Source organism: Amyelois transitella, chromosome 21 (genome assembly GCF_032362555.1).
Source record: "Amyelois transitella isolate CPQ chromosome 21, ilAmyTran1.1, whole genome shotgun sequence".
NCBI classification, from domain to species: Eukaryota; Metazoa; Arthropoda; class Insecta; order Lepidoptera; family Pyralidae; genus Amyelois; species Amyelois transitella.
The window spans coordinates 689,018-712,685 of record NC_083524.1 but is presented as its reverse complement, the minus strand read 5'-3'; the positions used below and the strand labels follow the sequence as shown (position 1 = coordinate 712,685).

The window sequence follows — 23,668 nt, the reverse complement described above, 5'->3', positions numbered from 1 at the left end:
CGTGGGAGTGGGAAGGCCTAGACGAACGTATCCTGATCAAATTAAGGACGTCCTGGCAAAGGATCAGGTCAAGAGTACCCGATGTGAATATAATAAATATGAACATATGAATGTGGATGAAGAGGAGGAAGTATGCAGTGATAGTGGTGTGAATTTTACAAATTTTTATACAATTATGACCTCAAAAACCTTTATAAAAATCCTTAACCACCCCCAAAGCCGTATTACAAGCCCGAGAAAGCCGATGATGTGAAATACGCTGAGGATCAAAAAGACGAAGACGGCTACGTTCAAGAGTTGAAGCCATGTGATGATGATGAACGCGACGATTTGGAAGACCATCTCGGTGTTATGACGGACAGGATGATTACACAAGGTGAGTGTGATACTTTTAATCTGTTTAAATAAATATATATTGAAAATGATAATTTGTTCATATTTATAGTATCGTTGAGTTAGTATCTAGTAACACAAATCTCGAACTTACTTCGAGGCTAATTCAATCTGTGTAATTTGTCCCGTATATATTTATTTAATTATTTTCTAAATTAAACTGAAAATAACATCTTCTGACTGTTCAAAAGTTCTATATATATAAAAGCGAAAAACACTCACTTAGGAATCACGAAATCTCGAAATCTACTGAGCCAAAAAAAGATGAAATTTGGCAGGAAGGTAGATTTTAATTTGGAGGGATCCACTAAGAAACGATATTTGGAAATTCTATTCCTAAGGAGGTGAAATAGGGGTTGCAAGTTTATATGAAACTTCGTCATTTTTAGTGTGGGATAATTACTTCAAATTTTAGATTTAAATTTACGGTTAGATTAAAATAATAATCCATTAATTGAATTTTGAAAATTGCATTCCTAAGGGGGTGAAATAGGGGTTGCAAGTTTATATGAAACTTCTGCATTTTTATTGTTGGACACATGAAATTTTATATTTTTTACGATTAGATTAAAATAATAATTCATGAATAAGATTTTAAAAATTGCATTCCTATCGCGGTGAAATAGGGGTTGTAAATTTGTATGAAATTTTGTCAATTTTAACGTTGGGCACATGAAATTTTAGAATTAAGTTTTGGTTAGTATGAAATAATCATAAAAACATTGTATTTTGAAAACTGCATCTCAAAGGCGAAAAATAAGGGTTGGATGTCGTTCGTTTTTTGATGGGTGTCGAAGTGCGAGAAGTCTTAAATGTTGGTTAGTAAAAAATACGTATCAGTTGCGGAAAGCAGGATGGCACTAAATAGGATGGGATGGGACAGGATAGGACTGGACGGGGCAGGACGGGACACAACAGGTTGGGCCGGGACGGAACAGAACGAGAAGAGACGGGACAAGACGGGAGAAGCCATATGAATTTAAATCAAATATAAACTTAAAACAGTCCCGCACGATACGAGATAAAAAAATGGGTGAAATTTTATGGCGTATCGTTATAATCTAAAATACATTTGCGCGGGCGAAGCCGCGGGCAAAAGCTAGTAAGGTTATATTTTTCATGGGGTTTATTATTAAAGTTATTTATTTATTTTTAATATTCATGCACAGAGTGTAATGCCACTTAATCCTTTAATTTTAAAGTGTCGTAAACCACACGGCTTTCCATGAGAAATATGTGGAGTACGGAGAGTATTAAAGTCTTATTGTTTTTAGAACACCGTCTACCCCGCAAACTGGCTCTACACGTTGGTCCTCGACCAGATGCGATCATCAACCTTCCAGTGCTGACGGCTTCTGAACAACTATCAAGTCAGAAGATATGTTTCTCGTCCTATCTGCAGAGGATGTGCTCGCTACGGCATAAAGATGACCGCGGTAAGACATTATACATGTGTCGTTTACAGAACATCAGCCTTCTAGTACTGACTTGAACAACTATCAAGTCAGAAGATATGTTTCTCGTCCTATACGTCATAACTCTCTTCATGCAAGCTCGGCGGTTTCGAGTACTCTTGACCTGACCAAAGGGTCAGGTATTATATATTATAGTATACAGGGTGACTTTTAATTCAACTGCATAAATTTAAGTGTTTAGTGTCTAAAGGATATTTAAAAACGTTAAAAGAAAAATATCGGTTCATATTTCAGTAAGTACGAAAAAAAATAAAAGTATCAATATCCACGATCCTAAATACGTAATATCACCCCGGCCGGCGGAAAAGCGACGCGTAAGATTCAGAGGTCAACGACATAATTCATACAGCTGAGCGATCTCGACAACTCTGTACTTTACTTGATCTTGATACTAGAAAAATAATTTATTTTTCAGACATTTATTTACATGTTTAGTTTTAATTTCTTTTTGTAGTATTGGTCTTTAATAAGCGTGTGACGTAGTTTTAAATGTGAAAATGATGACGTTTAATTTAAATAAAAATAGGCTTAAACGGCTCAGAAGCATGGGTATAGTCTATGTTTAAAAGGATGCAGTTGTTTTAAATGTCACCCTGTATATCTGGTAAAGACCAGGACGCCCTTTATTTCCCTCCTGTTAATATTTGATTTGTTTATAATAAATAATGAAATATACATATATAAAGAAGGTTGCCTACAAGTACTTAAGTGTAAGATGTATTTTCGTAATGCTAGTAAACTTATTCATTCATTCATTCAAAGAGGACGCTGGCTGACTCATGCCTGACATATTCATTCATTCACTCAAAGAGTTCACTGACTGACTCATGCCTGACATATCAACGGTCAGCCCAAATCGTTAGGTCTAAAGATTTGAAATTTGGCATGTAGATTTCTTGTGTGATCTAGGGGTGCACTAAGAGAAAATTTATCCGAATTTCTCGCGTAAAACAAAATAAATGGGTTTTTTGTTCTAATACGCCGGCGTGCTCTAGAATAGAATAGATTTATTGTCAAAATTGGATACAAGGTATCACTTATTGACGTCACATCACTTAAATCTAATTATAACTACTACCGCTTCCAAAGCGCATGTGTAGAAGAAGCGGCGGAACAAACTACACTGCAGCATTTTCATCGGACGTCAATTTACAAATGTAGATCTTTTAAATCTAAATCGGGGACGAATGCACATTGTATACCTTAAAAAACATGAATGAATGTAGAACTAATAAAAAAAAGCACTAATATCATAATTTACTATTAATTGTTGTAACAATATTTTAGCGAAATTGCGTACACCGAAACGTCAAAGGAAAGACAGCGCGACAGAGAAGGACAAAGAAATTGAACAGAAGAAGATGAGGTTAGAAGATGATCCCACGAAACTGATGCAGATTGACGAAACTGCGGTGGACGGTATTGACCTGATGGCTATTTATAGGTAAGTTCTAATTTTGAATAGAATCAACTTCACCTTCTTCTTCTTATTCTAAATTTAAAAAGAATCACATTGACTTACTCATGGGGACAACTAGTCCAGATTTATAATTTTTGACGAATTAAAACTCTGTTCACTATAAAAAGATGTTTATTAGGTCCGCGTTGAAAAAAAGGCGGGAATATTTTTTTTTTTCTACTATGGAAATTGCGCACAGATAACTAATGGGCGCAATCACTTACCGACTGTTACTATATCTTGTTTCACATCACAAAATTCCCCTATAACATACGTATAACAGGCTGTAAGGCTCTGGAATGCTCTTCCTGAAATGATTAGGAGAGCTCTTAGTCGCTTTGTGTTCAAAAATGCTGTGAATGGGTTCTTCCTTCGTCAGATCAATAATAAGTCATCCTAATTTGATATTTTATGTATTTAAAATTATATTTATAATGTATTCTATGTATCTTGTATGTATTTATGCATTTTTTGTTAATGAATGTATTTTGCACTATGCACGTGCACTTTATCGCACCACCAACTTAAAATATTTCTGTTCGGTCAGCTGGTTGACTGGTAGAGAATGCCAAACGGCATTAAGTCCGCCTTTTGTACATTTTATTTTTGTGCAATCAAGTTTTAAATATATAAATAAATAATCACGGCTTATCACATACGGTGTTGACAGAGCTAACAGTCTCACAAAGTATTAGTTCTTATGAATAAGGAATTAAAATAATTAATGTACCAAATGTAATTTAACATTAATGTATGTATGTGTATTATTTTCATTGATTTACAGAAATAGTCAGGACGAAGAAGAGAAACCTAGCACAGAAGATGAGAAAGAACTGAAATCCGAGGAGACGGCCGAGGAAGATTTAGAGAGAGACGGCTATAAGGAGATGTGCGAGAGGGAAAAGGACAGCTTCTCAGAAATGGAGGACGATGAGAAGTACAACAAAAGTGACACGGACAACGAGAGTGACCACGGGAAGAAGAGAGATGGTGAATTTAAAAATTTAAAGGTAAGAGTGTGACACCATTAAACCATACACTTCTATGGCTTGACTGCCTCTGTGGCGCAGCAGTGGTACGCTTGTCTGTGACACCGGAGGTCCCAAGTTCGAATCCCGGTCAGGGCATGATGAGAAAAGAACTTTTTCTGATTGTCCTGGGTCTTGGATGTTTATCTATATAAGTATTTTATTATAAAACTAGCTGTTGCCCGCGACTTCGTCCGCGTAAATTTCGAGTTGAATCTTGATCATACAGTCAGATACAGGCAGACAGACAAAAAATGTAAAAAAAATTCTCTATCCGTTTCAGTCAAAGTATTAAATGTACAGACAATATTTTTACCGTTTTATTACATGTAGTATTTTGATTTTCAGTTTTTTTAAATAAAATACTCAAACAAAACAAAAAAATTATATATTTATTATAAAAGAAAATATAATGTACTACTCTGTCAAGAAAGTAGCAGGAAAAGATCAATAATACACAAACTGTTTGTTATTCATCCAAATTTATTTTATCACCTTCAAAATATGCTCCTTTAGAAACGATACACTTACGCCAACGAATAATCCAATCATCAAAACATTTTTTAAACGCTGTTTCCGGAATTGAGGTCAGTTCTCGCCGCGAATTCTCTTTTGTGTCTTCTACCGATTGAAAACGGGTGCCACGAAGTGGTAATTTGAGTTTAGGAAAAAGAAAAAAGTCGGCTGGAGCCATATCTGGTGAATATGGTGGTTGCTCGATGGTATTTGTTGAGTGTTTGGTTAAAAATTCGTTCACAATGATGGCCTTGTGCGAAGGTGCATTATCATGGTGCAAAATCCAAGAATTTTCTTTCCACAAATCTGGCCTTTTTCGTCGGATTTGCTCTCTTAAACGCCGCATAACACTCAAATAATATTCCTTATTTACCGTTTGACCTTCCGGCAAGAATTCCGAGTGCACAACACCGCGATAGTCAAAGAAAACAGTCAACATGACTTTGACTTTTGAACGACTTTGGCGTGGTTTTTTCGGTTTCGGTTCAGTTGGAAGGCGCCACTCCGAAGCTTGTTGACTAGTTTGCATGTCAAACTCGTAAACCCACGTCTCGTCACCAGTAACAATGCGTTTCATGAATGTTGGGTCGGAATTGACTCGTTCTAGCATGTCCTCAGCGACTCTCATGCGATTGAGTTTTTGAAAAAAATTCAGGTCTTTTGGGACTAGCCGAGCGGCAACATGTTTCATACCCAAATTATTAGTTAAAATGGTACGGATCGACTCGTGAGATACAGAAAGTTCGGTGGCTATCTCTCTCAAAGTTGAATGAGGATTTTCAGTCACTATTTCCTTCACTTTTGCGATGTTAACTTCAGTTGCAGACGTTGATGGCCTACCAGAGCGAGGCAAATCTTCCATCACATCTCGACCGCTTTTGAACGCTTTGTACCACTCATAAGCACGAGTTTTTGATAAAGTCGATTCACCGTAAGCCTTCTGTAACATTTTCAGTGACTCCGAACACGATATTCCATTGGCAATGCAAAATTTAAGACAAACTCTTTGTTCGATGTTTTTATCCATTATGAAATTAGCAATACACACTAGATATGATATAACTAAAAATAGCACTGTATTTAATGTAAACAACAGATGCAACTCAAACTCCGCGCCAAAATGGAAAACAGTTGTGCCAATCTAACAACAACAAAAAAAACAAAAATTTGAATTTGGAACCATAAGTAAATAATCCATTCCCGATACTTTTCTGACTGAATGTATTTGTTGGGGCTCGAACTTGGACCGCCAACTTCACAATATCACGCGCCAACCATTGGACCATCAAGGCCGTTGCGGTGGTGTCGAAATTAAAGTAGACTACACATACATACGGTCATGTCTATATCCCTTGCGGGATAGACAGAGCCAACAGGCTTGAAAAGACTGAACGGCCACGCTCAGCTATTTGGCTTAATGATAGAATTCGCTTTCGCCCTCGCTCGCCCGTCGCCTAAAAAAGAATCCCAAGTTTGTAAGCCTTTCCCTTAGTCGCCTTTTACGACATCCATAGGAAAGAGATGTAGTGGTCCTATTATTTTTTGTATTGGTACCGGGAACCACACGGTACTAAAGTAGACTAACAAACCAAAAATATTTTTACGTGAGAATTACTCATGTTATGTGCGGCAAAACCAGAATACATATTATCAAACTGATTTTCACTTATATTTATATGTTATAGGTATTGTGCTGCCTGTAACTTCTATTTGCAGTCAAACTCATGCCTTGAGTTCATTCAAATGTCGATAACTTTTTTTTTAGTGAACCGATTTTGATGAAACAAACTTTTAATGTTTTTCTGAGTTTAAACAAAGCAATTGGTGAAAGTTTTAAGTAAATCGGTTCAGTACTTTCGGAGATAATCGTGATCATACATACAGACAGACACACAGAGAAGAAATATAAAAAAAATTTTTGCTTTATATTATTCATTCTAAGTGTCCCTCTATCCATTTCAGTCAAAAATATTAAATGTACAGACACAATGTTTGTTTCAGGTTAAGTTTCGCATCAGGCAGAAAAAGCGTGGAGGCAGTGAGTATACCCTCGTTTCTATGGACAAAGATGATGAAAAACTCGAGGAGCCGGTGAAGGATGATGAGATCAAAGCTGATGAACTTAAAGGTGATGAGTTGAAGGGTGATGATGGCAAGATTTATGAAGCTAAGGTATTTACATATTTCTTAGTACATTCATACATATAATCACGTTTATATCCCTTGCGGGGTAGAAAGAGCCAACAGTCTTGAAAAGACTGATAGGCTTAATGATAGAATTTAGATTCGTAGCACAATATTTTATTTGATTTTTTTTTTATAATTCCACGCTTCATTTTCTAAGATTTATCGAAATGTCAGAGGATAACATTAAAGGTTAAAAAAATAATAATTTAAAAGAATATAAGTATGTTGCTATTGTTTACTTTTTAATTTCAGGCAACTGAATGTGTAATCATGACCAATCTAATAATACGTGTTAGGTTGTTATGTTTGCGGAGGTCAGACGGGAGTCGCTTCGTGTAAAAACCTGACTCACCCAATACAGGGTCCATGGTCAAAGGCATACCCCGGGCTCCTCTCCAGAGTGGTGAGGATGCAACCGGAACTAAAGCCAGGTGGAAGAAGATTTAAGATGAAAGCAATAAATTTGTTTGCTTGGATTCTTTTCAGGCGATGGGCTAGCAACCTGTCACTATTTGAATCTCAATTCTATAATTAAGCAAAATAGCTGAACGTGGCCATTCAGTCTTTTCAAGACTGAATATAGAATAGAATAGAATAGATTTATTTTCAAAATTGCATACAAGGTATCACTTATTGACGTCACATAACTTAAATCTAATTATAACTACTACCGCTTCCAAAGCGCATGTGTAGAAGAAGCGGCGGAACAATATCTCTCAGAGATTTTATAAATTGGTATTTTTTATAATTGATATTGACATAAAATTATTATATTGAATTGTATAACTGAATTGAAATGGAATGTGCATATTATTTGACTTATTAGCTTACATTGAATTTATTATTATTTGTTTTATAAAATCTGAACTTCAGAAATTGCATGCCAGAAAGGTAAAATGTAGCGGTACTATTTATATGTATATAACATCCCTTGTGTTACCTACATTTGTAATAAATAATTTGACTTTGACTTTAGACTGTTGGCTCTGTCTACCCCGCAATGGATATAAAAGTGACCATATGTATGTATGTAATTTGTTTGCAGGGCGACGACGTAAAAGCCGACGACGCAAAAGCCGAGGAGTCCAAAACTGTGGACGTGGAAACGGCTATAAAACAAATACGCCGCGGCTGGAGCATGTATGACGCTGGCGACCTCACTATCGGTGACCTTTATCTTATGGTGAACTTCAAAATTCAAAACTTTTACATACATACATTTACTACTTAACTTCAAAATTCAAAATTTTTACATACATACATTTACTTCTTAACTTCAAAATTCAAATCTTTTACATACATACATTTACTTCTTAACTTCAAAATTCAAAACTTTTACATACATACATTTACTTCTTAACTTCATAATTCAAAACTTTTACATACATACATTTACTTCTTAACTTCATAATTCAAAACTTTTACATACATACATTTACTTCTTAACTTCAAAATTCAAAACTTTTACATACATACATTTACTTCTTAACTTCAAAATTCAAAACTTTTACATACATACATTTACTTCTTAACTTCATAATTCAAATCTTTTACATACATACATTTACTTCTTAACTTCAAATTCAAAACTTTTACATACATACATTTACTTCTTAACTTCAAAATTCAAAACTTTTACATACATACATTTACTTCTTAACTTCAAAATTCAAAACTTTTACATACATTTAGATGTAAGGTCTACGATCACATTTTGATTGTAATACATACATATGGTCACGTCTATATCCCTTGCGGGCTAGACAGAGCCAACAGTCTTGAAAAGACTGAATGGCCACGTTCAGCTATTTTACGGCTTGATGATAGAATTGAGATTCAAATAGTGACAGGTTGCTAATGCATCGCCTGAAAAAGAATCCCAAGTTTGTAAGCCTATCCCTTAGTCGCCTTTTACGACATCCATGGGAAAGAGATGCAGTGGTCCTATTCTTTTTCTTTTCGAATTTTCGGCACAAAACTTTTATTCATTATTATGGGACACTTCAACATCACTTAATGATTGTCTTAATATCTTTTGGAATCACAACATTGGTTGATGTCAAATGAATTACTTTAATCTTAGTTTACTGCCGCTACCAAAGCGTCAGTGCAGAAGAAGCGGTAACAAACTGCACTGCAGCATCATCTTTATCATCACCAATGATCCTTTAATATCCAAATTGTGATCCTAGTTCATAATTTCATTTTGATCTCCGTGTGGTTTCTGGCACTTTAGAAATAGGATCGCTCCGTATTTTCCCCATGGATGTCGTAACAGGCGACTTAGGGAAAGATTTACAAACTTGAGAGATTCCTCTTGAAGGCGATGAGCCTAGATTAGAATAAGAATTGCCTTATGATTGAATTGAGATTCAAATAGTGACAAGTTGTTAGCCCATCGCCTGTAAGAAGAATCACAAGTTAATTAGTCTTTTCTTTAGTCGCCTTTTACGACATCCCTGACAAAGATGGCGTGGTCATATTCTAAAGCGAAGCGCCGGGCACCACACGGTATATATCCATAATACTGTACTAAATTACTATTAGGATATAATAATTGAGATCATATTACACCATAAACATAATCAGCACTGTTTGGTCTACTATATTGATTATTGTTTTTGTAATACTATCTGTATTTTTGACTGTTTGTGCCACAATAAATGAAATAAAAAAAAATTAGTATATATCCATAATAAGTAGACTTATTACCTTAACTATTCGACCATCAATGTTTCTTCACACCCGACGAGACTGTATTGTAACAAGCAGTAGGTACAATGATATATATACCGGACAAATTACACAGATTGAGTTAGCCTCGAAGTAAGTTCGAGACTTGTGTTTCGAGATACTAACTCAACGATACTATATTTTATAATAAATACTTATATAGATATATATAGATAGTTCTTTTCTCATCTACCGCTGCGCCACAAAGGCCGTCAAATATATTAATATCATATGATATTAATATATTTGACGATTATGATGATAAATATCGTTTGACGGCCTCTGTGGCGCAGTGGTAGTGCGCTTGTCTGTGACACCGAAGGTCCCGGATTCGAATCCCGGCAAGGGCATGATGAGAAAAGAACTTTTTCTGATTGTCCTGGGGCTTGGATGTTTATCTATATAAGTATTTATTATAAAATACAGTATCGTTGAGTTGGTATCTCGTAACACAAGTCTCGAACTTACTTCGAGGCTAACTCAATCTGTGTAATTTGTCCCGTATATATTTATTATTATTATATTGTATGTTGGTGACAGTTTGGGTCCAGATCCCGGCTGGAGCTGGAGTACTGGTGGGAGGAGCCCAGCGCGCCACTGCCGGCCGCGCCGCCAGAGAGGTACGTGTACACATGGTCACGTCTATATCCCTTGCGGGGTACACAGAGCCAACGGTCTTGATAAGACTTATAGGCCACGTTCGGCTGTGTGTGTAGTTTAATGATAGAATTGAGATTCAAGTAGTGACAGGTTGCTAGCCCATCGCCTAAAAAAGAATCCCAAGTTTGTAAGTCTATCCCTTAGTCGCCTTTTACAGCATCCATGGGAAAGAGATGGAGTGGTCCTCTTATTTTTTTGTATTGATGCAGGGAACCACACGGCAGTTTCATATCATTGACATCTATATCCCTTGCGGGGTAGACAGAGCCAATCGAAAAGACTAAAAGTCCACGCTTAGCTGTATGGCTTCATGATGGAATTGAGATTCAAATAGTGACAGGTTTTTAGCACATCCCCTGCAAGATGGATCCCAATTTTATATATATACAACTAGCGACCCGCCCCGGCTTCGCACGGGTGCAAAATTATAAATGTTATTATACATAAAAACCTTCCTCTTGAATCACTCTACCTGTTACAAAAAACCGCATCAAAATCCCTTGCGTAATTTTAAAGATTTAAGCATACATACAAACAGACTAAAATAGCGACTTTGTTTTATACTATGTAGTGATACATACATAAAATCACGCCTCCCCGGAGGGGTAGGCAGATTATTTATATTATTACATTATGTATTTGTATTATATCAATTATATTTTCTAACATACATACATACATATGATCACGTCTATATCCCTTGCGGGGTAGACAGAGCCAACAGTCTCGAAAAGACTGAATGGCCACGTTCAGCTATTTGATTATCTATGATGATTCTTATTTTTAAAATGCCAGAAAATCACAAATCTCTCTCTCTCTTGTATCAGGAAAACTGAGAAGACTCCGGACAAAGGCACCGACAGTTCAGTGGAAGATGCGGAGCGGAGGGAGAGTGACACCGATATATTCTCGCCGAAGAACGCGTACGGGCAGGACAGCAACGACGGAATGTCCGGCGACGAGAGGAAGAGTTGGTTTTTTTTGTTTGTTTAATTATTTATTTATTTAGCTGCTTTTGCCTACTCACGTAAAAAAAATAATTAAAAACCACCTTTGTTTATGAAAAACCGTGTGGTTCCCGGCACCAATACAGAAAAGAATAGGACCACTCCATCTCTTTCCCATGTATGTCGTAAAAGGCGACTAAGGGATAGGCTTATAAAATTGCGATTCTTTTTTTAGGCGATGGGTTAGCAACCTGTCACTCTTTGGATCTCAATTCTATCATTAAGCCAAACAGCTGAACGTGGCTTATCAGTCTTTTCAAGACTGTCATCTTTTTCTACCCCGCAACGTGACGTGACCATATGTATGTATGTATGTTAGAAAATATAATTGATAGAATATAAATACATAATGTAATAATAATATAAATTATCTGGCTACCCCTCGGGCGTGATTTTATGTATGTATCACTACATAGTATAAAACAAAGTCGCTATTTTAGTCTGTTTGTCTGTATGCCTAAATCTTTAAAATTACGCTTCGGATTTTGATGCGGTTTTTTTGTAACAGGTAGAGTGATTCAACAGGAATGTTTTTATGTATAATATATAATAACATTTATAATTTTGCACCCGTGCGAAACCGGGGCGGGTCGCTAGTGTATGTATAAATAATGTCCCCCCCGTGATCCAGACGAACAGCTTTCGTCCCCGGAGCACAAGGCGGGCGGCGCGGCGCTGCGGCTGGCCAGCAAGCTCGTGAACCGGCCGCTGGCGGCTGCGCGGCCCGCCGGCCGGCTGCTGCCCGACAGGTATTTATATATTTACTAGAGGCCGCCCGCGACTTCGTCCGCATGGAAACCCTATCAATCCCGCGGGAACTCTGGGATAAAAAGTAGCCTATGTGTTATTCTGGGTCTTCAGCTACCTACATACCAAATTTCATGGTAATCGGTTCAGTATTTTTTGCGTGAAAGAGTAACAAACATCCATACAAACTTTCGCCTTTATAATAGTAGTAGGATGTACAACGTATACCTCCTTCTCTATATGATCAAATTAAGGACTTCCTGGCAAAGGATCAGGTCAAAAGTACCCGAAACCGCCGAGCTTGCATGAAGAGAGTTATGAATGTGGATGAAGCGAAGGAGGTATGCAGAGATGGTGGCAAGTGGAAAGATGTAGTCTCTGCCTAACCCTCCGGGAAAAAGGCATGATTTTATGTATGTATGTAAACTTACATTCGCATTTACAATATAAGTTGTGATTTTGCGGAGATCGGATCAAATCGTTTTTTTTTATATCAAAGACTGACAAACAATCACATCATCATATTTATATAGATAGTATCAAATTCAAAATTTTTATTCATTATTATAGGATTATAGGATACATCATATCGCTTAATAATTGTCAAAACGTATGGTTTAACAACATTGATTGACGTCAAATCCGCAAAGGACTTCGATTAACGAATATCATTGTTTTCAGACTGAAACGCCTCCTAGCGTTGGCGGGGAATCCCCACGTGCCGGCGTTCGGCGGCATCGCCAGATGCGAGTGCGGACATGTCTGTCATGCGCAGAGGAAACAGGTAATATTATGAAATGAAATCAAATGAAAATGAATGAGTGCCGTGTGGTTCCCGGCACCAGTTCAAAAAAGAATAAGACCATTCCATCTCTTTCCCATGGATGTCGTAAAAAGCGACTAAGGGATAGGCTTACAAACTTGGGATTCACTATTGATTCTCAATTCTATCATTAAGCCAAATAGCTGAAGGTGGCCGTTGTTGACTCTGTCTACCCCGCAAGGGATATAGGTTCAAATAAACAACATTAGCAGATACAATATATTAAAAACACATACATACATACATATGGTCACGTCTATATCCCTTGCGGGGTAGACAGAGCCAACAGTCTTGAAAAGTCTAAACTGTTTGGCTTAATGATAGAATTGAGATTCAAATAGTGACAGGTTGCTAGCCCATCGCCTAAAAAAGAATCCAAGTTTGTAAGCCTATCCCTTAGTCGCCTTTTACGACATCCATGGGAAAGAGATGGAGAGGTCCTATTCTTTTTTGGTTCTCTATCTATTAGCATAAAATATTGTGTCATAATTTTACTTGGCATATCTTTGTTTAGCCAAATAATTGTTACGCATAATATTATTTGGCATAACTTTTAGGCATATTTCTTTAAGCATACCTACTATTAGCATAACCTTACCTAACCTAACCTAAGAAGTACACTACATCTGTATTACACTACATCTGCTCCGCGCAAAAAATAAATTAGTCTAAACTATACATATTTATGCCTATTGAATAGTATGCGTAACTTGTTATGCCAAACTAAAATAGGAAAAAAATTAGTCGTATAAAAGGGATCCCTTCTTTTTTGTATTGGTGCCGGGAACCACACGGTACATTATTATTAAATAAAAAAAAAAAAAACTATATTTCTTACTTTGAATTGAACGTAATCTGAAATATTGTATTTAATTCAGCAAACCAAGCAACAAGCCGCTGGTCTCAGGCCGGATGACCTCACATCGGTTGTGTTTCGACACCCGACGCCTATCGCGCCCAAGTCGGAGTCTGAGGTGAGATTTACACACACACACATACACACACACACACACATACATACATACATGTGGTCACGTCTAGAGATATACATACAGGGGTAGACAGGGCCAACAGTCTCGAAAAGACTGATAGGCCACATTCAGCTTTTTGGTTTGATGATAGAATTGAGATTCAAATAGTGACAGGTTGCTTACCTAAAATCGCCCAAAAGAAGAATCCCAAGTTTATAATAAGCCTATCCCTTAGTCGCCTTTTACGACATCCATGAGAAATAGATGGAGTGGTCCTATTCTTTTTTTCTATTGGTGTCGGGGACCATACGGCATATTCACATTTTTGGTGAAAATTTATAAAAATAACAATAGCGTAATGTTCCTTCTGAAGAAATGTGGATATATTATAAAAAAGATAACACAAAAAAGTATAGGACCACTCCATCTCTTTCCCATGGATGTAGGTAGTCGGTATTATATACATACATATATGAAATCACGCCTCTTTCCCGGAGGGGTAGGCAGAGACTACCTCTTTCCACTTGCCACGATCTCTGCATACTTCCTTCGCTTCATCCACATTCATAACTCTCTTTATGCACGCTCGGCGGTTTCGGGTACTCTTGACCTGACCCTTTACCAGGACGTCCTTAATTTGATCAAGATACGTTCGTCCAGGCCTCCCCACTCCGACCTTTCCCTCCACACTCTCCTTGTATATCTGCTTAGTCAACCTAGTTAGTTAGTAGTATATTTATTAATGTATGTATATGTACTGCGCAGCCGCCGCCGCCGCCGGCGCGCGCGCAGCCGAGCCTGGCGGGGCTGCCGCGCTGGCGGCGCGGGCGGCCGCGCGGCTCGCCCCGCCGCGTGGTGGTGCAGAGGCTGCTGCCGCTCATGCCCAAGCTGCCGCCGCCGAGCAGTGAGTAGAATACAATAGAATAATTATTAAGCGTTTTGACAATTATTAAGCGATATATAGTATCCTATAGTAATGAATAAAAATTTTGAATTTGAATTTGAATAGATTTATTTTCAAAATTGGATACAAGGTATCACTTATTGACGTCACATCACTTAAATCTAATTATAACTACTACCGCTTCCAAAGCGCATATATGAATTACGGCAAGATCTTATAAGTAAGTAAGTAAGTAAGTAAGTAAGTTTATTTGCGTTAAAAGTGGTATTACAGGTCAAAGTACATTTATGTTTCTCACTCTTAACCTAAAATAGGCATGCAAATTTCTGATTATAATATTATACAAAAAAATATATAGATTTAGCTAAGTATTTTACTTGGTCACATTATCGCTTGTCGATGTGTTCTTAAATTTCTTTGTCACATAAAAAGTCTTTTACAGAATAAAAGCTTGCTTCTTAGCTGTCCCGGCGAACGTTGTTTTGCCATATAAATAGTTTTTAAGTAGTTTCTAGTTAAATAAAATGTTAAGGGTGGACAACCATTATCACTAAGGAGTATGAAAGATAGATGATGCCCGATTCTCAGACCTACTCAATATGTTGAAATTTCGTGGGAAACGGTCGAGCCGTTTCGTGACATTGTGACACGAGAATTTTATATAATAAGATTTAAACTTTTTCATTCCATCATTATTAAGCCGGCGTTGCTGTCTTAATTGAATATTAATAATATTATATATCGACGGTTGAAAGGCTAATTGTGGTAAGCGCCATTTTGTGAAAGCTGAGAAAAAGCGGTTTAAAGTTTTAATTTTTGGAAAAAAATTCGCTGTTAAAAAATGGCTTGACCGAATTTGATAAAATTAATACAGTATATTTATAAGGTTAAAAAGTACGTAAAACCATTACTTCTGTTACTATTTAGCAATATTTCAGTAATTTTATGGCGCTTACATCAAAATGACACTTTTCCAGGGAAAGGCAAAATGAGTTAAATGCTTGAAATGAACAAATAACTTGACAGCAAAATGAGTCAAATGCTTGAAGTGAACAAATAACTGGACAGCAAAATGGTTCAAGCGCCCATCCCATGTAATACAAAATAATTGAAAATGATTTTAATGCCATGTAATTTTCAACACTAAATTGATATTTCAGTTTAAAAGACAAAATAATACAAAAAGAAAATTGAGCAATTGAAACAAACGGCATGCCAATAGAAAGGTGATCATGACTTTAGGTTCTTGTCATTAATACAATAATTTTTTAGGAATTAAATAACGGTTATTTTTAAATAAAACAAAAAAGAAATGCTTATATGAGGATTCGAGTGCTTGTGTCAGGATAAACGGAGCGCACACTGAGTGGTTTAAGATTGAGAAAGGCGTTACGCAAGGATGTGTTGCGTCACCAGAACTGTTCAACCAAAGAGTCTGAAAGTGGATTAAGGATGAATGAGTTACTCGTCAAATGTCTGCGCTATGCCGACGATCAGGTTATACTGGCGTCATCAGCGGAGGAGTTACAGCAGATGGTAAACTGTATGCATGAAGCTTTAAAAGAGAACGGAATGAGAGGGAACGTAAGTAAAACTAAAACACTGGTTTTTGAAATGGAGAAAGAAATGACAGCATATAATATTTTGATTGGAGGAGAAAAAGTTGAGCAAGTGAAAGAGTTTTTATATCTAGGATTAAAGTTTACATCAGATGGCAAGTGTAATAGTGATATTGAAAGGAGAGTGAACGCAGGTACATGGTGAATGGAGCTTTGCATGCCTTTATGAGCAGTCAGAAACTATCCAAAAAGGCTCGGCTGGCTGTGCATAGGGGCGTGTTGGTCCCGACATTAATGTTTGGGAGTGAAAGTTGGGTATGGCAAAAGAAGCACGAAAGCAGAATAAATGCAGTGGAAATGAGAGCGTTAAGGAGTATGATGGGTGTGAAATTGGGTGACAGGATAAGGAACAGCGTGATAAGGGAATGTTGCGATGTGAAAGAAGAAGTATTGACAGGAATAGAAAAGGGTATGTTGAGATGGTTCGGTCATGTGGAGAGGATGAATGAAAACAGGTTGACTACAGATATACAAGGAGAGTGTGGAGGGAAAGGTCGGAGGGGGAAGACCTAGACGAAGGTATCTTGATCAAATTAAGGACGTCCTGGTAAAGGGTCAGGTCAAAAGTACCCGAAACCCCCGAGCATGCATGAAGAGAGTTATGAATGTGGATGAAGAGAAGGAAGTATGCAGAGATCGTGGCAAGTGGAAACAGGTAGTCTCTGCTTACCCCTCCGGGAAAGAGGCGTGATTTAATGTATGTAGAAAGAAATGACAGCATGTAATATTTTGATTGGAGGAGAAAAAGTTGAGCAAGTGAAAGAGTTTGTATATCTAGGATCAAAGTTTACATCAGATGGCAAGTGTGTTAGTGATATTGAAAGGAGAGTGAACGCAGGGAACATGGTGAATGGAGCTTTGAATGCCTTTATGAGCAGTCAGAAACTATCCAAAAAGGCTCGACTGGCTGTGCATAGGGGCGTATTGGTTCCGACATTAATGTATGGGAGTGAAAGTTGGGTATGGCAAAAGAAGCACGAAAGCAGAATAAATGCAGTGAAAATGAGAGCGTTAAGGAGTATGTTGGGTGTGAAATTGAGTGACTGGATAAGGAACAGCGTGGTAAGGAAATGTTGTGATTTGAAAGAAGATGTAGTTACAGAAATAGAAAATAAAGGAGCATGCATGAAGAGAGTTATGAATGTGGATGAAGCGAAGGAAGTATGCAGAGATCGTGACAAGTGGAAAAAGGTAGTCTCTACCTTCCCCTCCGGGAAAGAGGCGTGATTTTATGTATGTATGTATGTACAACTTCGTTAACCGCCGGCGTTTGACTGACGCCGAAGACGCGCGCGAGCGCGAGCGAAACATGCCTCGGTAGCGCACACAACACGATAACTACCTACATCGTGCAACAAAATGTGTCAAACGACGTACGTGTGTGGGGCGATGGAAAACAAAAACGGCTAAGCGACGTACTTCAATATTATCTTTGAAATCAAAATGGGTCAAGCGACCATATCCTATAAAAAGCGAAAAGGCAAATTGGCGCAATCGCCTCTGATTTTCAAAATAGTATGATGCAATGTAATCCATACGCCTTGACACAAAAATTATGATAAAAGTCAAAAAGGTTTAAGTGGCAGATCCACAAATTTACCCAAATCTTTGTCGTTTAGATCAATGACCGCCAAAATGAGACCCTTTTTTGCGGTTGTGTCAAGCGCCAAAAAAATGCTCAGAAAAATATGAGAGTGAGCCCAAACGATGGAGAAAAATTCGCTGATTCCAAATATGTATATAACTCAATATCGCAAAAAATGTCGCTTGACACAATTAGCCTTTCAACCGTCGATATATATATATATAATCCCCGTCGAACCCTACATACCTTTGTATTTCCCGTTTATTAGAAAAATATATCGGTTTCGAACCCATTAGCTGGAATATGCCGGAAATACAACGAGATATCCTATAGTGAGAACATTGACATATTTAATTGTAAATTTAGCAAATTCAAAAACGATACACTCAAAATTCTCAGCACCACATCTAGTACATATGAGTAGTCTGTCAAAGTTATTTCTCCCAGCAGACCCGAGATAGGAGATTAGCGATAAGTCCGCCTTTGTACCATCTCTGTCTGTTTATTTGTAATATCTTTATTGCATAGAAATTTACACAGTAACAAGAAAATAGTACATAGTTATAAAAGAAACAAATCAATTGCAATGGCAGACTTATCCCATGAAGGGATCTCTTCCAGTCAACCGGCAAACAATAAAGGAACTAGATAATTTAGTAAAAAGCGGCAATCTGTTTTGTGCTGCTTTGTATGTTTACTCTTATGGTGCAATAAAGAGTTTTTATCTATCTTTCTATCTATCTTTCTCCTTTTACGATATTCTTCTTTACCATGGGAAAGAGATACGGTCCTATTCGAATGTGCAAGGAACCACACGGCACAACGTGATTTTAATATTTCTATTTAACAGATCTGATCCCCGTGAAGATAGTTCCCAACTCTCCCCCCACCGCGCCAGTGCCGCCCAAGATACTGCCGAAACCGCCCCCCACAACTACCTCCGAGTGAGTACATCTTTTTGTTACATACACATACATACATTCATACGTTTAAGTTGTATTATTATTTCCTTGATGTATTTCATGATAAATAAATATATAAATCATGCCTCTTTCCCGGAGGGGTAGGCAGAGACCACATCTTTCCACTTGCCACGATCCATGCACACGTCTTTCGCTTCATCCACATTCATAACTCTCTTCATGCAAGCTCGTCGTTTTCGGGTACTTTTGTTATAACGTTTTGTTACATACATACATGTATATATCTACTACGTATGTAATTTTTTTTATGGGCAATAAAGATAATTTGTATTGTATTGTATAATCACATCTATATCCTTTGCGGGTAATACAGAGCCAACTGTGTCGAAAATACTGATCGGCCACGTTCAGATGTTTGGCTTAATGTCAGAGTTGAGATTCAAACAGTGACAGGTTGCTAGCCCATCGCCTGAAAGAAGAATCCCAAGTTTATAAGCCTATCCCTTAGTCGCCTTTAACGACATCCATGAGCAACAGATGGAGTGGTCCAAGGGTTTTTTTTTCTATTTTACCGGGAACCACACGGCACTGTTCTATATATATCTATACACTACGCATATTCAATGATTCTTTTCATTTCTCATCATCAGCATGTCATTCTTCTACGTGTTGAGCGACTCCGACGGCCAGTTCTACTTCCACGACGGCGAGCGGCGGGTGCCCATCTCACCGCTGGCCGGGGACGCCGGCGCTGAACCTCACGAAGGTAACATACAAACATACACACATACATACACACATACATACACACATCACGTCTGTCCACGTTAGGGTTGAAAAAAGCGGGAAATTTTCCGGTTTTTTTTTCAAATTCCCAAGTTTTTTACGAAAGTTTCAAGAAAGATAAGAATGAAATATTTCATGTTTTTTTATTAATAAAACGGAAAAATATGATAGAAACGGAAAAATATATTGGAAAAGTATTGATTACCTAACAATATGCATCATTGTTTTAAAAATTGGTAATTATACATAGAATATATATATATAGTTTTCTAATCGTTTTTATTTTTTATTTTTCGGAACAAACGACGAAAATCTCAATAAAACCGTTTTTTCCCCCAAGGTTTTATTCTGATATATTTCAATGTAACAAACCAATAAAACGGTAAAAAACGAAAAAACGTTTCTTTCACCGAAATAAACAATTTGTTTCTTTCGGAATTTTCAACGCTAGTCCACGTGATATTGTGAATCAATAATGTGGTGCAGTTCATGACAGCGAGTTGTTAAACCATACGACAATTATTAATAATAATATCCTATAATAATGAATATCCTATAATAATGAATAAAAAATTTTGAATTTTTGAATTTTTTGATGTTTTTTCTTCTAATTTCAAATTCAAATTCAAAAACTTTATTGTAAAACATAGGTAAGTAGTACAGATCTGTTACATGTGTTTATAGTATCACTATGCTTTATCCTGGAGAGGATGTACAATAGTTAATTATCACTCACAAAATATCGTTAACATTTATGTTTGATCATGCATTAAAACAAATAAAAGGAAATTATAAATTGTCACATTAGGTATATTATTAATTGTCATTTAAAAAATCATTTATTGTGTAATAGCATTTATCTAATAAAAATAATTTTAATGCCTTCTTAAAGTTAAAAAAATTGAGATCCATCTTTGACTTGATTCAATTTTTTGAAAGATTTTGTTTTAACATTCATGTAATGTCTCTGCCTCTCATCCTATATGTGTGTAACTTAAAATAAAATATCTTTTATTTTACCGAGCGCTCCGTTCTTTCAACTAAACCACTACTCTGCTTAATTAGTATATCTCTTCAAATATAGAGGTATACATTAGTATGCTGATCCCATGATGCCCATATATACATATGGTCACGTCTATATCCCGTGCGGGGAAGATAGAGACGACAGTCTTGATAAGACTGATAGGCCACGTTCAGCTTTTTGGCTCGATGATAGAATTGAGATTCAAATAGTGACGGTTGCTAGCCCATCGCCAAAAAAAAGAATTTCAAGTTTGTAAGCCTAATAATAATCGAATCGAGACACAAGTCTCGAACTTACTTAGAGTCTAACACAATCTGTGTAATTTGTCCTGTGTATGTATTTATTTATTTATTTACATACATACATATGGTCACGTCTATATCCCTTGCGGGGTAGACAGAGCCAACAGGCTTGAAATAGTGACAGGTTGCTAGCCCATCGCCTAACTAAGAATCCCAAGTTTGTAAGTCTATCCCTTAGTCGTCTTTTACGACATCCATGAGAAAGAGATGGAGTGGTCCTATTCTTTTTGTATTGGTGCCGGGAACCACACGGCACATTTATTTATTATTAATAATTTAAGATGAACCGGTCGAAGCCAAAGAAGAATTGGAGTCGTCCGATGTAAAAGCCGAAGCAGTATCGTGCTCGTCCGCTTCCTTTAAAGAAGAGAACTTGACAGAAGAAAGGGACACGAAAGAGACAACAACGGGTGTGACGAAGACGGACAATACTACCAGTTCTGATATCACACGTAAGTATTTACATACCTACATACATACATATGATCACGCCTTTATCCCTTATGGGGTAGACAGAGCCAACAGTCTTGAAAAGACTGATAGGCCACGTTCAGTTGTTTGGCTTGTGACCGGTTGCTAGCCCATCGCCTAAAAGAACGATCCCAAGTTTATAAGCCTATCCCTTAGTCGCCTTTTACGACATCCGTGGGAACGAGATGGAGTAGTCCTATTCTTTTTTTTTATTGGTGCCGGGAACCACACGGCACACGTAAATATTTGTTTTTCATTAATTCATTCATACATACGGTCATGTCTATATCCCTTGTAGGGTAGACAGAGCCAACAGTCTTGAAAAGACTGAACGGCTACGTTCAGCTTAATGATAGAATTGAGATTTGAATATTTTTTTTTAAGAATTCCTGCCAACGGAGTCGATGTCGTTGTCCCCTTCTCGACTTTTACGCGACGCGGACTGCTGGCCAGAGGGCTCCGTGCAGGACTTCTCGCTAAGCAGTTTCCTTGGTCATTTGGAAGCTCGCCAGCCTGAATTACAAGTGAGTTTAATTAAAAACCTTTGTGGTTTTAACCTAATGCATTGTGTGTACCATTGTAATTGTTGTTTTTTTTTTGTAATGATAATAAATAAATAAAAAAAAACACGTAGTCTATGGTGAAGTGGTTAAGGTGTCGGATTCTAAAAAAGTATGCCTGTGTCAAGGTGCATATTCGAGTCCTACTGGAGCCAGTTTTTATTAGAGTTACTACAATACATGTTCTATTGTGCCGTGTGGTTCCCGGCACCAATATAAAAGCGTAGTAAAAAAGAATAGGACCACTCCATCACTTTCCCATGGATGTCGATAAATGCGACATACATATATACATATAATATCGTCTATATCCCTTCCGGGGTAGACAGAGCCAACAGTCTTAAAAAGACTGATGGCTAAATGCGACTAAGAGATATAATATATATAGTCAGTGAAATGTCGTTTCACTAAATTAAATCTATCCTCATTTCTCTGCGACATATATATGTTCTACACACATATATATTGTCCTATTCTTTTTTTTATTGGTGCCGGTAACCACACGGCACTAACTAAAACACTACAGTATCGACTAAGGGATATACATATATAGTCTTAGTCGCATATTTATATATGTATATATATATACGGGACAAATTACACAGATTGATATATTCATATATTGATACACAGATTGATATATTCATATATTGTTCTACATACCTAGATATATACTGTTCTATTCTTTTTTTTTATTGGTGCCGGGAACCACACGGCACTAACTAACCAACTAAAACACTACAGTATATTATTTAGTTTATTTAATTTTCTCAATCAGGTGGATTCACAGTTGCAATCGCTAATGGCCGAATCGAGCGTGGATTACGTCGCGAAGTTCGCAGATTTGGCGGCAGAAGTCGCTGATGTGCAAGACAATCTACCCGCCGGAGACCTCAACTGAAGTTGTATGAACAAACTGGACGCCGCCCGCGACTTCGTCCGCGTGGAATCTATAATAGCGGGAACTCCGAGTAGTCTATATGTTATTCTGGGTCTTCAGCTACATCTACATATCAATTTTCATCGTAATCGGTTCAGTGGTTTTTGCGTGATGATGTAACAAACATCCATATAGTGACATACAAAATTTCGTGTTTATAATATTAGTAGGATAAATTTATTCAATACTAGCGGACCCGACAGAGTTTGTTCTGTCAAAAAGATTTGTAGCAGTTTTTTGTTCTTACCTATGTGGCGACATCTATACGACACTCGTCACAACAGCCAATTGCAGTGAAGAATCTAAATCGCGCAAACGAAGATTTCACGGATTGGAGCATATATACAACATCCGACTCAACATCGTGTGTCGCGCGGTTCCCCAGGCATCACACCAGCTGGCGGAAGATCTCCCCTTTGGTGGCGGTCGAGCCGAATCATCGCTCCCGCTACAACCTATTTTATAATTAGGGCAAAAAATCTTACTGAACAGAACCGTCACGCTGGTGACGAAGCGTGAACTTTATACAAAAGTAATAAAGCTCAAATTGAC

The 23,668-nt window shown here is 37.3% G+C and overlaps 1 protein-coding gene across 1 annotated transcript in view; it reads left to right on the top strand.

Annotated features, from left to right (window-relative positions):
- Positions 1 to 23,359, top strand: part of LOC106142184 (protein cramped) — a 50,105-nt gene extending 26,746 nt beyond the window's left edge. The window contains exons 8-24 of the mRNA XM_060950176.1: positions 220 to 376; positions 1,668 to 1,829; positions 3,156 to 3,312; positions 4,112 to 4,337; positions 6,873 to 7,043; positions 8,104 to 8,241; positions 10,332 to 10,411; positions 11,279 to 11,421; positions 12,090 to 12,207; positions 12,887 to 12,989; positions 13,907 to 14,002; positions 14,765 to 14,903; positions 18,958 to 19,051; positions 19,681 to 19,796; positions 21,427 to 21,597; positions 22,001 to 22,140; positions 22,955 to 23,359. Of these exons, the coding sequence (XP_060806159.1) occupies positions 220 to 376; positions 1,668 to 1,829; positions 3,156 to 3,312; positions 4,112 to 4,337; positions 6,873 to 7,043; positions 8,104 to 8,241; positions 10,332 to 10,411; positions 11,279 to 11,421; positions 12,090 to 12,207; positions 12,887 to 12,989; positions 13,907 to 14,002; positions 14,765 to 14,903; positions 18,958 to 19,051; positions 19,681 to 19,796; positions 21,427 to 21,597; positions 22,001 to 22,140; positions 22,955 to 23,077 (2,334 nt within the window). The 3' untranslated portion in view covers positions 23,078 to 23,359. The remainder of the gene's footprint in view (positions 1 to 219; positions 377 to 1,667; positions 1,830 to 3,155; positions 3,313 to 4,111; positions 4,338 to 6,872; positions 7,044 to 8,103; positions 8,242 to 10,331; positions 10,412 to 11,278; positions 11,422 to 12,089; positions 12,208 to 12,886; positions 12,990 to 13,906; positions 14,003 to 14,764; positions 14,904 to 18,957; positions 19,052 to 19,680; positions 19,797 to 21,426; positions 21,598 to 22,000; positions 22,141 to 22,954) is intronic.
- The last annotated feature ends 309 nt before the right edge of the window (positions 23,360 to 23,668 follow it).